This window comes from Myxine glutinosa, chromosome 1 (genome assembly GCF_964187855.1).
Source record: "Myxine glutinosa chromosome 1, kmMyxGlut1.1, whole genome shotgun sequence".
NCBI classification, from domain to species: domain Eukaryota; kingdom Metazoa; phylum Chordata; class Myxini; order Myxiniformes; family Myxinidae; genus Myxine; species Myxine glutinosa.
In genome coordinates, this window is record NC_136261.1 from 6,058,753 (window position 1) to 6,076,100 (window position 17,348).

A 17,348-nucleotide genomic window follows, 5' to 3' on the forward strand; every position below is an offset into this window, starting at 1 on the left:
ATCCATTTTTGCTTCTAGCCTGTCCATAAGGGCCCTCATTTGTATCATCATAAAAAGGTCCGAATCCACCAGCGGCGCTGCTACGGTCGCGGGCGCGGCTAGATTTGGTGCCGCTACACCCACGTGCGCGAGGACGCCATTTTGTGCGTCTGATACTCCCTCAACCACATTGCCAATGTTCTCCTCTACTTCGTCCCTCTGGTCCTGGCTTACTCCTAACCCCTCCTCTAGCTCACCCACCGGCATCCGATCGCCTTGACCAGCCATGGCGCGATTTCAAAATTCGGGTTTTTGTAAAACAACACATTTCCAGCAGCTTGTAATTTTGAGCGCGTTAAGCGCGCTTCGGGTCCGTATCTCACTCCCAGACACCAATTATTGCGGACGAGGTTAAAGATGTTATTTACCGAGCGGTTGGTATTACCGCGACCGAACAGTTATTCCCCGACTAATACCCGATTTGCCCCAAACTTTGGCCGGATCGCGCCACCGCTATTCAATCGGGAAAACTCTAAAGCGACCGAATGCAAAGAGGAAAACGAAGGCAAAGAAAGGTTTGGAAATACTACTAAATTTATTTACTATTCACACACATAAGCAAAAAGACAGCAGTCACGTTTATTTACAAGCACATGAGACGCAGGTGACACAGTGAAAATACTAACTTATACAGACTTATTGTTACTACCCAGGGACAAGACAAAAGACAGACTACGAGCACACTTACACGGGGAATGATGATAGGGATGGCAGGTGGGTGGCTGGTGGATGGCTGGCGGGATAGGGAGGTCCAACTAGTTCTGCAGCTGATCGACTCGTGGGCAGCCGCCGCTCCTTCGCGGCCCTGCTCCAAACTGCCGTCCAGGCCTCACGCTGCTGTGGCTGCAGTTTCGGTGGCTCCAGCTGCAGCAAATGCAGTTTCAGTGGCTCGAGCTGCAGCAAGTGCAGTTTCGGTGGCTCGAGCTGCAGTGAGTGCAGTTTCGGTGGCTCGAGCTGCAGTTCAACCCTGGACTTCTCTCGCAGTTTCTCCGTCAAAGCTCATCTCTCTTGTCTGCCGCTCGGGAAAAACGCCCTGCCGTGGGTTATATAGGCGCCACCCCTCAACCTTCGCAAACCTCCTTGATGTTTCTCTCCACACCCTCTCCAAGTCCAACCCCTTGTTCGTGGTTGGTTGAGTGGGGCTGACTCACTCCTCCCCTCTATGACGAGATGGGGACCCGCCTTTCTTCCCCAACCCTGCCTCGTGGTCAATGGCGGATGAAGAGAAAACCGCCCAAAATGCAGTTGGCAATGCGAATGGCAAATGACGAAAAGGGGGAATGGAGGTTTTGGGAATGGGAATGAAGGGAATCTATCTCTTTCACTGGTGCAATGGAGTATTTCAATTAATGGGAGACACAGCCTTACCCTAAAACACATAATAAGATATAACTGTTGAACAGGGGAATTCTATGATTGGCTGTAGTGTGGGTGCTCTATAGACTAATTATGGGACGCCCTTTGACCTTGACACAGCTCCGGAGGCAGGAGGTGCAGAATAACCAATATTCATAATAAAGCACAATCAAAAAAATACAGTCCTCATATCTGCAACAATATATATATATATATATATATATATATATATATATATACACACAACATGCATTTTAAGGCCATTTTCCCTGCTCGAGCGGGGGTTAGCCTTGTAGTCCCCATGACAATCTTCTCCATTTTGCCCTATTTTCTACATCTCTCCTTGTTAACCCCCTTGCCCACATTTCTTCTTCCACCATCTTTAGCCAAGTCTTTCTCGGTCTTCCCCGTCCTCTACCTTCTCCATTCATTTCCATCACTCTTCTCAACCAGTCACTTTCATCCTTCCTCAACACATGACCAAACCATCTCAACCTGTTCCTCTTCACAGCATCAATCACAGGCTCTATTCCCATCATCTTTCACAATTCATCATTTGTCTTCCTCACTCTCAACGATACTCTGCACATCCACCGAACCATTCGCATTTCCACCCTTTCCAGCCTTCGTTGCTGCTCTACGTTCATTACCCATGTCTCGCTTCCATAAATCATAACACTTCTCACACATGCAGCATACACATTTCCCTCCCGCTTCAACAACACTCCCATCATCATCAGCACGCCACTCAGTTCCTGAAACTTCTTCCATGCAAATCTCACTCTCGCAACCGTTGCCGAGTCTGATCCACCTTCTCCATTCAGCATGTCTCCGAGGTAGCAAAATGTTTTCACACCTTCCAGCTTCACGCCATCTCCAAGATCCAACTCAACATTTCCTCCATCTGCAGCTCCATCTGTGCACACCTTACATTTGAATGTAGCTGCCACACTGGTTAATGACCCTCTCAGACCACTACATTTTTGATGAACCCACTCAGCACACATTGTACATTGAATGGAGTTCACTCCGACACCCTTCCTGCACACAGCACATGGCCACTTCCCAGTTCTTTCCACCTCACCACATGCTTTACCACTTGCCATCACCTTCGTCTTTCCGATATTCACCTTCAGACCTATTGTCTCCATACATTCCTTCCACTTGTTCATCTTTTCCTTCAGTCCATCCATACTTTCCGCAATCAACACCAGATCATCTGCATACAACAACTCACACGGTAAACCCTCCTTTACGTTCCGAGCCAGCACCTCCATCACAGCTACAAATAGTAGTGGATTTAGTACCGACCCCTGATGTACTCCCACCTTCACCTCAAACTCACCACTGTTCCCGTCCTTCGTCGTTACAGCTGTGCGCTCTCTTTTGTACATTGCCATCATTACTCTGATCAACCATTCCTCCACTCATAACTTCCTCAATGCCCATGTCAATACTTCGTGTGGAACCCTATCGAATGCTTTCTCCAGATCAACAAACCCAAGAAACAACTTCTTCCTCTTCTCCATGCACTTCTCCTGCAACTGCCTCACAATGAAAAGCGCGTCTGTCGTTCCTCTTCCTGGCATAAATCCAAACTGCATTTCGTCAATCTTCACTTTCTTCCTCATCCTCCTCTCCAACACCCTTTCCAATACCTTCATGCCATGCTCCAATAACTTTATCGCTTGATACGAGCCACAGTCCAGAGGGTCACCTTTCCCCTTGTATAGAGGGACGAGGGTACTCAGTTCACAATCCACTGGAATGCGGCCTTCGTTCACCACCAGATTGCAGATCTCTGTCATTCTCTTCACACCCCAACTTCCTGCTGCCTTCAACATATTTCCCACAACTCCCATCGGCCCTCCCGCTTTTCTACTCTTCATTGCTTTTATCGCTTCCTCAACTTCCTTCTCGGTTATCATATATATATATATATATATATATATATATATATATATATATATATATATATATATATATATATATATATATATATATATATATGTTTGTAGATATATATATGTTTGTAGATATATATATGTATGTATATATATATATATGTATGCATATATATGTACGTATATATATAATGTATGTATATATATGTATGTATATATATGTATGTATATATATGTATGTATGTATATATATGTATGTATATATATGTATGTATATACAGACTTGGCATTTAATATGGAATATATTTTTTGTGGGGGTGAACTTACTTTTCAAGATGACTTCGAACCAAAAGTTCATTGGAATTATGTTGAAATTATTCCAGATTTTGTTAATGTGACCTTCAAAAGAAACAAAAACCATATTTGACATTTCGAAGCACATAAATTGATCCTTGAAAGTGATGTCAACTGATATCGAACTCAATTCACGGACAGTACTGTGTTAAACTTCTGTGCGTTTTCCAGAAGTATCTCTTTATTTTGCACGTTAGCCAAAATTTTTTTTAACAAAAACAAAAGTTAAATTACGACTGGGATTACGGACAGTAAAATTACAGTTCAGTACTTCGTGTAACCCCCACGAGCATTCAGGAGAGCACGTACACGTTGAGGCATGCTGTTCACGAGATTTGCCAAGGTTTGGACAGGAATCGCATGCCATGCAGTTACAATAGCCTGCTGCAATTCACGCACAGAGGCAGGCTGCTGGTCCAAGTTGTCGATTTGACGCGTTAATTCTGCCCACAAGTTCTCTATCGGATTCATATCCGGGGACATGGCAGGCCACTCCATATGCTCTACACCACAGTCAGCAAGAAAGTGTTGGATCATGCGAGCACGATGAGGCCGTGCATTGTCATCTTGGAAGACAAAGTTTCCTCGAAAGGCTGCACGAGCAAATGGAAGCAAAGTTTCTTCCAGAATGGCCTTGTGCTTGAACTGGTTCAGGTTTCCATTCAGAACAACTAGGTCAGTTTTGCCCCCTGCATGAAAAGCAGCCCAAACGGTCACCCCACCACCTCCAGCTTGGACTCTTGGCACTATACAATCTTCGTTGTAGGCTTCATGCACTTGTCTGCGCACTCGGACGCGGCCATCTTGACGATAGACCAGAAATCTAGACTCGTCACTTAAGATCACGTGATTCCAGTGTCCTGGCTGCCATTGACGGTGCTCTCTGGCCCACTGCAATCGGCGCTGGCGGTGTTGTCTGGTCAGACGTGGCTTTCTCAGGGGACGCCTGGCACGATAGCCTGCTTGAACCAGTCGTTGGTCGACTAGCCTTCTGGATACAGGCACATTTGTCATTTGCTGCCACTCAGCCCTAAGCCGATTAGCTGACTTGGTACGGCCATTGCGGACTAACCGGTGCAGCTGGCGATCAACCCTCCTTGTGGTTCTGCGGGGACGTCCTGGCCTCGGTATTGGAGGAGGGACATCCCTCTGAGCATTTCGTTTCAGGATATTTGACACCTGACCTTGAGTGATGCCATACTGCCAAGCAATAACACGCTGTTTCATGCCGGAATTTCGTAAAGCCACCACTAAATGACAAACAGCATTGTCGAGTTGATGGACCATCTCCAGGGGAAGCGGCAATAACTTTTGTAGATGTGCAGCAGTTGTTTTCCACTAATACAGAACGCAACAACCCTTATATACCCGATTGTGAAGCCAATCGTCAAATGTACCTGTCCGTACATTTTGTCACGCACCTGTGATATAATCCTGTTTTTGACTTCTTGCTGCGACAGACAATCAGTGACATGGTTCTTTTAACAAAGAAATCACCGAAGCGTAAAAGAAACTCACCAGATTGATATACCGAGTTCAGAAATTAAACCCGTCAAGAAAAAAAAAAAATTCCATATTAAATGCCAAGTCTGTATATGTATGTATATATATATGTATGTATATATATGTATGTATATATATGTATGTATATATATGTATGTACATATATGTATGTATATGTATGTATGTATATATATGTATGTATTTGTATGTGTATATATGTATGTACATAGACAGACTTGGCATTTAATATGGAATATTTCTTGACTTGGGTTTACTTTCTGAACTCAGTATATCAATCTGGTGAGTTTCTTTTACCCTTCGGTGATGTCTTTGTTGGAAGAACCATGTCACTGATTGTCTTTCGCAGCAAGAAGTCAATAACAGGATTATATCACAGGTGGCGTGCCAAAATGTAAGGACAGGTACATTTGACGATTGGCTTCACAATCGGGTATATAAGGGTTGTTGCGTTCTGTATTAGTGGAAAACAACTGCTGCACGTCTACAAAAGTTATTGACGCTTCCTCTGGAGATGGTCCATCAACTTGACAATGCTGTTTGTCATGGAGTAGTGGCTTTACGAAATTCTGGCATGAAACAGCGTGCTATTGCTCGGCAGTATGGCATCACTCAAGGTCAGGTGTCAAAGATCCTGAAACGAAATGCTCAGAGGGGTTTCCCTACTCCAATACCAAGGCCAGGACGTCCACGCAGAACCACAAGGAGAGATGATCGCCAGCTGCACCGGTTAGTCTGCAATGGCCGTACCAAGTCAGCTAATCGGCTTAGGGCTGAGTGGCAGCAACTGACAAATGTGCCTGTATCCAGAGGGCGAGTCAACCAACGACTGGTTCAAGCAGGCTATCGTGCCAGGCGTCCCCTGAGAAAGCCACGCCTGACCAGACAACACAGCCAGCACCGATTGCAGTGGGCCAGAGAGCACCGTCAATGGCAGCCAGGACACTGGAATCACGTGACCTTCAGTGACGAGTCTAGATTTCTGGTCTATCGTCAAGATGGCCACGTCCGAGTGTGCAGACAAGTGCATGAAGCCCACAACGAAGATTTATAGGGCCAAGAGTCCAAGCTGGAAGTGGTGGGGTGACCGTTTGGGCTGCTTTTCATGCAGGGGGCAAAACTGACCTGGTTGTTCTGAATGGAAACCTGAACCAGTTCAAGTACAGGGTCATTCTGGAAGAAACATTGCTTCCATTTGCTCGTGCAGCCTTTCGAGGAAACTTTGTCTTCCAAGATGACAATGCACGGCCTCATCGTGCTCGCATGATCCAACACTTTCTTGCTGACCGTGGTGTAGAGCATATGGAGTGGCCTGCCATGTCCCCGGGTATGAATCCGATAGAGAACTTGTGGGCAGAATTAACGCGTCAAATCGACAACTTGGACCAGCAGCTTACCTCTGTGCGTGAATTGCAGCAGACTATTGTCACTGCATGGCAAGCGATTCCTGTCCAAACCTTGGCAAATCTCGTGAACAGCATGCCTCGACATGTACGTGCTCTCCTGAATGCTCGTGGGGGTTACACGAAGTACTGAACTGTAATTTTAATGTCCGTAATCCCAGTCATAATTTAGCTTTTGTTTTTGTTGAAAAAAAATTGGGTAATGTGCAAAATAAAGAGATACTTCTGGAAAACGTACAGAAGTTTAACACAGTACTGTCCGTGAATTGAGTTCGATATCAGTTTGCATCACTTTCAAGGATCAATTTATTTGCTTCGAAATGTCAAATGTGGTTTTTGTTTCTTTTAACGGTCACATTAACAAAATCTAGAATAATTTCAACATAATTCCAATGAACTTTTGGTTCTAAGTCATCTTGAAAAGTAAGTTCACCCCCACAAAAAAATGATTCCATATTAAATGCCAAGTCTGTATATAGAAAGAAGGTTATAGATGCCTACGAGTCTGGGAAGGGATTTAAAAAGATCTCCAAACAATTTAAAATCAATCATTCGACTGTCCGGAAGATCATCTACAAGTGGAGAAGATTACAAAGAACTGCCAACTTGTTCAGGCCAGGCCACCCCAGCAAGTTCAGCCCGAGAGCAGACCGCAAGATGCTGAAAGAAGTCTCTAAGAACCCCAGAATGTCATCACGGGACCTACAGGTAGCTCTTGCCACTGTTGATGTCAAAGTGCACGAGTCTACCATTAGAAAGAAGCTGCACAAATTTGATCTGCATGGGAGGTGTGCCAGGAGTAAACCTTTGCTGTCCAGAAAGAACATCAGGGCAAGACTAAAGTTTGCCAATGAACACCTCGGCAAAGCCCAGCACCTCTGGGACAATGTGCTCTTGACAGATGAGTCAAATGTACAGCTATTTGGCCACAGTGCCAGAAGACATGTTTGGCAAAAACCAAAGACAGCATTTGACCACAAGAACCTGATACCAACTGTAAAGCATGGTGGTGGAAATATTATGGTTTGGGGCAGCTTTGCTGCATCAGGGCCTGGGCAGCTCACCATCATAGAATCCACTATGAATTCTTCATTGTACCAGAGGGTGCTTGAGGATAATGTGAGGCCATCTGTCGGAAAGTTGAAGCTCAACCGAAGGTGGACCTTGCACCATGACAATGTCTCCAAACATACCAGTAAATCCACCAAGGAATGGCTGAAAAGTAAGAAATGGAGGTTTCTCGAATGGCCAAGTCAAAGCCCGGATCGAAATCCCATCGAGATGTTGTGGGGCGATTTGAAACGAGCTGTGGATGCAAGAAACCCCTCAAACATCGCACAGCTGAAAGAATTCTGCTGGAGGAGTGGGCAAAAATTTCTCCCAGTCGATGTCAGAGACTACAACACAACAACACATGCATTTTAAGGCCATGTCAGAGACTGGTAGACAGTTATAAGAAACGCCTACTTGAGGTTGTTTCTGCCAAAGGGGGCAACACCACCTATTAGAGCCAAGGGTGTACTTACTTTTTCCACATGTGAAATTTGCATTTATGTTTATTTAAATTATACAATGGACTACAAAATGTAAATGTTTCATGATATTTGTTATATTATATCACCTTTATCTATCAAGATTGTTGAAATGAAGATCAAATAGCTCTATGTTGAAATATGTTGAAAAAGTCAAAACTTTACATGGGGTGTACTTACTTTTTCACGTGACTGTGTATATATATATACCAATAGGGGGTATTGTTGATGGCGCACGCAGAGACCGAGCTCTTTTTATATCACAGATTGTTCCCAAGACATTATAACCAGGACCTAGAATCCAGTCATGTCCGTACAGACTTCATAATTCTGGATTTGATTTTGTCCTTTGCTTGAGATAATCACTCTTTGATTAGTGTCGGTGATGGTCACCTGTTACCTCTGAATGTATTTCGAGTGAGTCGTGGATGTCTTGCTTTCCTGCACGAATTTTGTTTTTCCACAACATTTGAAATGTTTTATTCTCTTCTATCAAGTTAGACAGAGTTCTTACCGAACTGAACATTAAACAGTTGTTTGTGTCGATTGGCAAAGCTGGTACTTGCCCACCTTTTCATTCATGCTTGTTTTTTTGCAGGTAGGCTGCAGTAGTACGCACGTGCTATGGATTTAGCACAACCCTTTTACCTGGGCTAAACCTGGCATTGTGCTGTGCGTGATACTTTCCTTATTTCTTCTTCCTCTCCATGATGAAAATGGGAAAGGTATGGCATCAGAATTTCGATGTGGAATTGAGATCCCACTGCCGTGTCATCATTTGTTAATATAACACACCTGTTTGTTTGTTTGACGATGGGGCCTTGCAGTCTATCGTCTATTCAGTATTAAATGCTCTATCTCTGACACTTCAGTACTTGCGTCACCATGGACCTTCTTTCTATGGTTTTCCGTTTGTCTGCCTGTCCACTGATGCGTTATCGGAATTTTATTTGTTCGCATGATAACTTGTGACCCACCAAAGATGTTTCTACCAAACTTGGCCCAGTTATGGACTATAATACAAAGATAAAATGATTCGATTTTGGGTTCAACAGGTCAAAGGTCTGAGGTCATGTACCCGCTGAAAATATTTTGCAGTCCATAATCCAAATCCTTCTCAAATATGGTTTTCCTATCCAAATCCTTCTCAAAAACCATAATCCTTCTCAAATTGAAATTGGAATTTTCCCCTCAATTATAGTTCAACACTAAGTTGACTGGTGAATATTTACACTGTTTGTGGATGTTGTACATTTAGGCCCCAGTAACCTTTTCCTTATTGGCACCTGGTTGGTCAGCATACGAGGGTCACCTCCATTGCTGTGTGTGTGCACCAGGGTGTTCTCCCGGAGAGCCGGAGCTCTCGCTACGTTCCCTCCACCGGCATGACACCAAAAGAGCTCTGCGACAACGATGACCTCACCACCAGTCTTGTGCTGGACCCCTACCTTGGCTTTCAGACACACAAAATGAATACACGGTACGAACTCTCACCATCTTACATGTAGAATGTAATGTGCACCAAATACCTTGAGCTTGATTACCTCCAAATTGGGCTAAATTTTGAGAAAATCAGGAGGGGATCTGATGGAGGTGTTTTTGATAATAAAAAACCACCTTTTTTTTAGAGGCCATTTTTCCCCGCAAGCGGGGGTTGGCCTTTTTCGGGAACTGTGGTTGTTGTTGTTTTTCGGTCCCCTTTTTGAAGCAATGTTTTACGGCCGGATGCCCTTCCTGACGCCAACCCTTTTTGCCGCCTTTAACGACAAGCAGGGAATTACCAGTGAACTGGTACTCAATTTGCCGACCTCGGAAGGATGACAGGCTGAGTCAACCCCCCTGGCGTTAATTCAGCGATTGACCGGGATTCGAACCCAGGATCCTAGGATCCTCAGCCGGCACCCTAGCCGCTAGCCCAACACCAGGGACTAATGAAGGATGGAAACAAAATAAGTGACCCCTCAATCCCCTCAATCCCATCTGGTCATACAAAGTTTTTCATCAGAATGGACAGTGTCGGGGTCATGTTGGAGGGTCCATACCCTGAGAGCATAGAAGAGGAGAGTTACGATAGCAGTCTTTCACCCAGAAGAAGGTAATACATGGAACCATCTACCTGCATAGGTAGTGGCAGCAGAAACGTCAGATAGATTTAAATCGAGTTTGATACACCACCATAGATTTAAATTGAGTTTGATGGGATGTCGATGAAGAACAGGCATGATTGACCACATGGCCTCTTGTGTCCAAGTTCAGTTTAATATGATCCTAAATTATCATTAATTACTTATTTCTATACTAAGGGAACTTTATTCTGAGCAAAATGAGTGGTTGTCGTCTTCAATGGTTCCCTTGTGTAGTTCAACAACAAGTGCAGCCAGTCGATGAGAGCATTGGGAGGCATCTGCTGGTCACATGTCCTGGAGGAGGCAGGCACTGCATGCACTCGTGTTAAAACACCTCGAGGCGGATATATTATTCTGACTTTTCCATCACCTCCTCAATAAATGCATTTTTCATGCCATATCGCAGATCCTTCTCGCCACTTGATCATTCAATATGCAGGCACATATCTGGAGGTGCCTTCTGTTGTTAACAGATGCTTGATAATTACATAATGTATGTGGCCCTAATGATTGTAGTTAGTTACCTCCACCACCAAAGGTGGATGGAGGTTATGTTTTCACCCCTGTTTATTTGTTTGTTTGTTTGTTTGTGAACAAGATATCTCAAAAAGTTGTGGACGGATCGGACGAAATTTGGCAGAGATGTCGTGTATGTCGCAAGGACGAAATTATTAAATTTTGGTGAAGGTCCGGATTCGGATCCGACTACCAGAATTTTTAAGTGATTCTTCACCATTGGGAGATCGGGCCAAAAACGATACATAGCAGGATATCTCAAAAGGTTGTGGACGGATTTTGGCGAAACTTGGTGGACAGGTTGGGTGTCTGACAAGGACAAATAGATTCGATTTTGGTGAAGATCTGAATATGGATTCGGATATGAGAATTATTTAATATATTAAGTGAATCTTCACCATTGGGAGATCGGACCAAAAACGTTACATAGCAGGACATCTCAAAGGGTTGTGGACGGATTTGGACGAAACTTGGTGGACAGGTTGGGTGTCTGACAAGGACAAATAGATTCGATTTTGGTGAAGATCTGAATATGGATTCGGATACGAGAATTATTTAATTTTTAAAGTGATTCTTCACCATTGGGAGATCGGACCAAAAACGTTACATAGCAGGACATCTCAAAAAGTTGTGGACGGATTTGGACGAAACTTGGTGAACCGGTTGGATGTCTGACAAGGACAAAAAGATTCAATTTTGGTGAAGATCTGAATATGGATTCGGATATGAGAATTATTTAATTTTAAAAAGTGATTCTTCACCATTGGGAGATAGGGCTAACACCAACATATAGCCGGATATCTCTAAAAGTTATAGATGGATTTGGACGAAACTTGGTGGACAGGTTGTGTGTGTGACAAGGAAGAAACGATTCAATTTTGGTGAAGATCTGGATCCGGATCCTCCATCTGGTCGAATTTTTAAAGTGATTCTTCACCATTGAGTGATATGGCCAACCAGGCGGAAGTTTGCTCTCTACTGAGTGCCGGCCTAGTTACCATTTGGTGTAACAAATATATCGTTGAGCCCTTAGTCTAACCACATGTTAATGGAGCTGCCACGTGAGAATACAATTTAAAGGAGTCCAACATCCTGAAGCTGCAGAAGCCTTTGATCCTCTTGCAAAAGGAAATTTGATTGATCAATATTCTCCATGTAATCGATATTCTCAAACGTGCAACAAAACAGGTTCAAATGCCATATCCGGTGTTGACATTATTGTCTGCTTTTGTCCTTGAAAATTTGTGTAAAAGTACACTGTTGTGTACAAATGTCTGTCCTGTGTACAATATATGTAAAAGCTCTTCTTTGATTCTCAGATCACTGTTAAAAGACAAAACAAACTTGAATAAAGTTCCATGAATACTGTAACGAATTGGACTGAGCAATGTCCTTTGGAGACGGTATTAGAAAGGGATTCCGGAGGAGGAATCGAGATTAATTTTAAACCTGCGGTCACTTGTCCACGCCGCAATCGGTTCTCGCCTGATTTAGACGGGAACACTACTTTTGCCTAATACCGCACAGCCATTTTTATTACACCAAAAATAAGCAAGGCAAGTAGGGCTCAAAAATATTCAAACTACACGAGCAATTTTAAATATATACAGCACGGGAAACAGCCAGAAGCATATAAATAAATAAATAATTATGAGGGCCCACTGCATGAACATGTTCTCTTTAAACTAGAGTTCATAGAACACGATACCCCATGTAGTGTTAATGTTTATACTTCAATTGTAATAAAATAATAATTTCAAAGATCAATTATAAAATTACAGAAGTTTAGCGATACAGAAGCAGTCTTATACACCACCTTATACACTGTAATAAAGACGATGTTGAGTCGCAACTTTTGAGAGGGAAGCTTCATTGATCACCACATATATTGGCATTCTTTCCGACTGTGATTACGACCTGAGGATGTAAATTGGCATTCTTTCTGACTGTGATTACAACCTGAGGATGGAAATTGGCATTCTTTCCAGCTGTGATCACAACCTGAGGATGGAAATTGGCATTCTTTACGACTGTGATCACAACCTGAGGATGGAAATTGGCATTCTTTCCGACTGTGATTACGACCTGAGGATGGAAATTGGCATTCTTTACGACTGTGATCACAACCTGAGGATGGAAATTGGCTTTCTTTCCGACTGTGATTACGACCTGAGGATGGAAATTGGCATTCTTTACGACTGTGATCACAACCTGAGGATGGAAATTGGCATTCTTTCTGACTGTGATCACAACCTGAGGATGGAAATTGGCATTCTTTACGACTGTGATCACAACCTGAGGATGGAAATTGGCATTCTTTCCGACTGTGATTACGACCTGAGGATGTAAATTGGCATTCTTTCTGACTGATGACGACCTGTGGATGGAAATTGGCATTCTTTCCGACTGTGATCACGACCTGAGGATGGAAATTGGCATTCTTTCCGACTGTGATCATGACCTGACGGAAATTGGCATTCTTTCTGACTGTGATCACAACCTGAGGATGGAAATTGGCATTCTTTACGACTGTGATCACAACCTGAGGATGGAAATTGGCATTCTTTCCGACTGTGATTACGACCTGAGGATGTAAATTGGCATTCTTTCTGACTGATGACGACCTGTGGATGGAAATTGGCATTCTTTCCGACTGTGATTATGACCTGAGGATGTAAATTGGCATTCTTTCTGACTGTGATTACAACCTGTGGATGGAAATTGGCATTCTTTCCGACTGTGATCACGACCTGAGGATGGAAATTGGCATTCTTTCTGACTGTGATCACGACCTGAGGAATGAAATTGGCTTTCTTTCCGACTGTGATCACGACCTGAGGATGGAAATTGGCTTTCTTTCCGACTGTGATCACAACCTGAGGAATGAAATTGGCTTTCTTTCCGACTGTGATCACGACCTGAGGAATGAAATTGGCTTTCTTTCTGACTGTGATCACGACCTGAGGATGGAAATTGGCTTTCTTTCCGACTGTGATCACGACCCGAGGATGGAAATTGGCATTCTTTCTGACTGTGATCACGACCTGAGGAATGAAATTGGCTTTCTTTCTGACTGTGATCACGACCTGAGGATGGAAATTGGCATTCTTTCTGACTGTGATCACGACCTGAGGAATGAAATTGGCTTTCTTTCTGACTGTGATCACGACCTGAGGATGGAAATTGGCATTCTTTCTGACTGTGATCACGACCTGAGGAATGAAATTGGCTTTCTTTCTGACTGTGATCACAACCTGAGGAATGAAATTGGCATTCTTTCTGACTGTGATCACGACCTGAGGAATGAAATTGGCTTTCTTTCTGACTGTGATCACAACCTGAGGAATGAAATTGGCTTTCTTTCTGACTGTGATCACAACCTGAGGAATGAAATTGGCTTTCTTTCCGACTGTGATCACAACCTGAGGAATGAAATTGGCTTTCTTTCCGACTGTGATCACAACCTGAGGAATGAAATTGGCTTTCTTTCCGACTGTGATCACGACCTGAGGATGGAAATTGGCATTCTTTCCGACTGTGATCACAACCTGAGGAATGAAATTGGCTTTCTTTCCGACTGTGATCACGACCTGAGGAATGAAATTGGCTTTCTTTCCGACTGTGATCACGACCTGAGGATGGAAATTGGCTTTCTTTCCGACTGTGATCACAACCTGAGGAATGAAATTGGCTTTCTTTCCGACTGTGATCACGACCTGAGGATGGAAATTGGCATTCTTTCTGACTATGATCATGACCTGAGGAATGAAATTGGCTTTCTTTCCGACTGTGATCACGACCTGAGGATGGAAATTGGCATTCTTTCCGACTGTGATCACGACCTGAGGAATGAAATTGGCATTCTTTCCGACTGTGATCACAACCTGAGGAATGAAATTGGCTTTCTTTCCGACTGTGATCACAACCTGAGGATGGAAATTGGCTTTCTTTCCGACTGTGATCACGACCTGAGGATGGAAATTGGCTTTCTTTCCGACTGTGATCACGACCTGAGGAATGAAATTGGCTTTCTTTCCGACTGTGATCACGACCTGAGGAATGAAATTGGCTTTCTTTCCGACTGTGATCACGACCTGAGGAATGAAATTGGCTTTCTTTCCGACTGTGATCACGACCTGAGGAATGAAATTGGCTTTCTTTCCGACTGTGATCACGACCTGAGGAATGAAATTGGCTTTCTTTCTGACTGTGATCACGACCTGAGGATGGAAATTGGCTTTCTTTCCGACTGTGATCACGACGTGAGGATGGAAATTGGCTTTCTTTCCGACTGTGATCACGATCTGAGGAATGAAATTGGTTTTCTTTCCGACTGTGATCATGACCTGAGGATGGAAATTGGCTTTCTTTCCGACTGTGATCACGACGTGAGGATGGAAATTGGCTTTCTTTCCGACTGTGATCACGATCTGAGGAATGAAATTGGCTTTCTTTCCGACTGTGATCACGACCTGAGGATGGAAATTGGCATTCTTTCTGACTATGATCATGACCTGAGGAATGAAATTGGCTTTCTTTCCGACTGTGATCACGATCTGAGGATGGAAATTGGCATTCTTTCCGACTGTGATCACGACCTGAGGAATGAAATTGGCTTTCTTTCTGACTGTGATCACAACCTGAGGAATGAAATTGGCATTCTTTCTGACTGTGATCACGACCTGAGGAATGAAATTGGCTTTCTTTCTGACTGTGATCACAACCTGAGGAATGAAATTGGCTTTCTTTCCGACTGTGATCACAACCTGAGGAATGAAATTGGCTTTCTTTCCGACTGTGATCACGACCTGAGGATGGAAATTGGCATTCTTTCCGACTGTGATCACGACCTGAGGAATGAAATTGGCATTCTTTCCGACTGTGATCACAACCTGAGGAATGAAATTGGCTTTCTTTCCGACTGTGATCACAACCTGAGGATGGAAATTGGCTTTCTTTCCGACTGTGATCACGACCTGAGGATGGAAATTGGCTTTCTTTCCGACTGTGATCACGACCTGAGGAATGAAATTGGCTTTCTTTCCGACTGTGATCACGACCTGAGGAATGAAATTGGCTTTCTTTCCGACTGTGATCACGACCTGAGGATGGAAATTGGCTTTCTTTCCGACTGTGATCACGACCTGAGGAATGAAATTGGCTTTCTTTCCGACTGTGATCACGACCTGAGGAATGAAATTGGCTTTCTTTCTGACTGTGATCACGACCTGAGGATGGAAATTGGCTTTCTTTCCGACTGTGATCACGACCTGAGGATGGAAATTGGCTTTCTTTCCGACTGTGATCACGACCTGAGGAATGAAATTGGCTTTCTTTCCGACTGTGATCACGACCTGAGGATGGAAATTGGCTTTCTTTCCGACTGTGATCACGATCTGAGGAATGAAATTGGTTTTCTTTCCGACTGTGATCACGACCTGAGGAATGAAATTGGCTTTCTTTCTGACTGTGATCACGACCTGAGGAATGAAATTGGCTTTCTTTCCGACTGTGATCACGACCTGAGGATGGAAATTGGCTTTCTTTCCAACTGTGATCACGACCTGAGGAATGAAATTGGCTTTCTTTCCGACTGTGATCACGACCTGAGGATGGAAATTGGCTTTCTTTCCGACTGTGATCACGACCTGAGGATGGAAATTGGCTTTCTTTCCGACTGTGATCACGACCTGAGGATGGAAATTGGCTTTCTTTCCGACTGTGATCACGATCTGAGGAATGAAATTGGCTTTCTTTCCGACTGTGATCACGACCTGAGGAATGAAATTGGCTTTCTTTCCGACTGTGATCACGACCTGAGGATGGAAATTGGCTTTCTTTCCGACTGTGATCACGACCTGAGGATGGAAATTGGCTTTCTTTCCGACTGTGATCACGACCTGAGGATGGAAATTGGCTTTCTTTCCGACTGTGATCACGACCTGAGGAATGAAATTGGCTTTCTTTCCGACTGTGATCACGACCTGAGGATGGAAATTGGCTTTCTTTCCGACTGTGATCACGACCTGAGGATGGAAATTGGCTTTCTTTCCGACTGTGATCACGACCTGAGGATGGAAATTGGCATTCTTTCCAAATGTAATCATGATCTGTTCGGCCTATTTTGAGGGCATTTTTTAAAAATGCTGAAGTGATGATTAAATGGTATTGCTTTGACATATGCATAATGCATATCATTTGATTTGGTGTTGACATTTTTTTAGTCCTATAAGACTGTATGAACCCTTTTAAATATATAATTTACCCCAGGCACGCCAAGCGCAAAGCCGGGTTTAGCAATTGGTTCCCTTTTTCTGTCTATCTATTGTATCTGTCTGTCTGCAAACGTGAGTTTATGATCGAGGAACAAATAATTTTCAATTGAATTTTGTATTCTGACCACAAATTGGAAAACGAATCTGTACTTTCGCAGTACTTTGGCTCTGAATTAGTCCTGATCGCACAGGCGCAGAGAGGAGTGAGATGAATTTTAAGTTGTGAAGCAGCTTCAATATTTGGCTGTGTCTGTCCGTCAAAAAATGAAGAAGAAGACCCGTTCGAGTTGACGGAGGGCAGGAAACGCCCTGACAGTGTGTT

General features: G+C 43.7%; 1 protein-coding gene across 12 annotated transcripts in view; it reads left to right on the plus strand.

The window, feature by feature from the left end:
• Positions 1–17,348, plus strand: part of LOC137420997 (uncharacterized) — a 129,303-nt gene that overhangs the window by 74,438 nt on the left and 37,517 nt on the right. For 9 of the 12 annotated variants that reach the window (XM_078777618.1, XM_078777567.1, XM_078777692.1 and 6 more), the window contains 2 exons: positions 8,708–8,834; positions 9,447–9,589. In XM_078777618.1, coding sequence (XP_078633744.1) covers positions 8,817–8,834; positions 9,447–9,589 — 161 coding nt within the window. In that variant the 5' untranslated portion in view covers positions 8,708–8,816. The remainder of the gene's footprint in view (positions 1–8,707; positions 8,835–9,446; positions 9,590–17,348) is intronic. The other 3 variants (XM_078777534.1, XM_078777206.1, XM_078777428.1) reach the window with 1 other exon arrangement.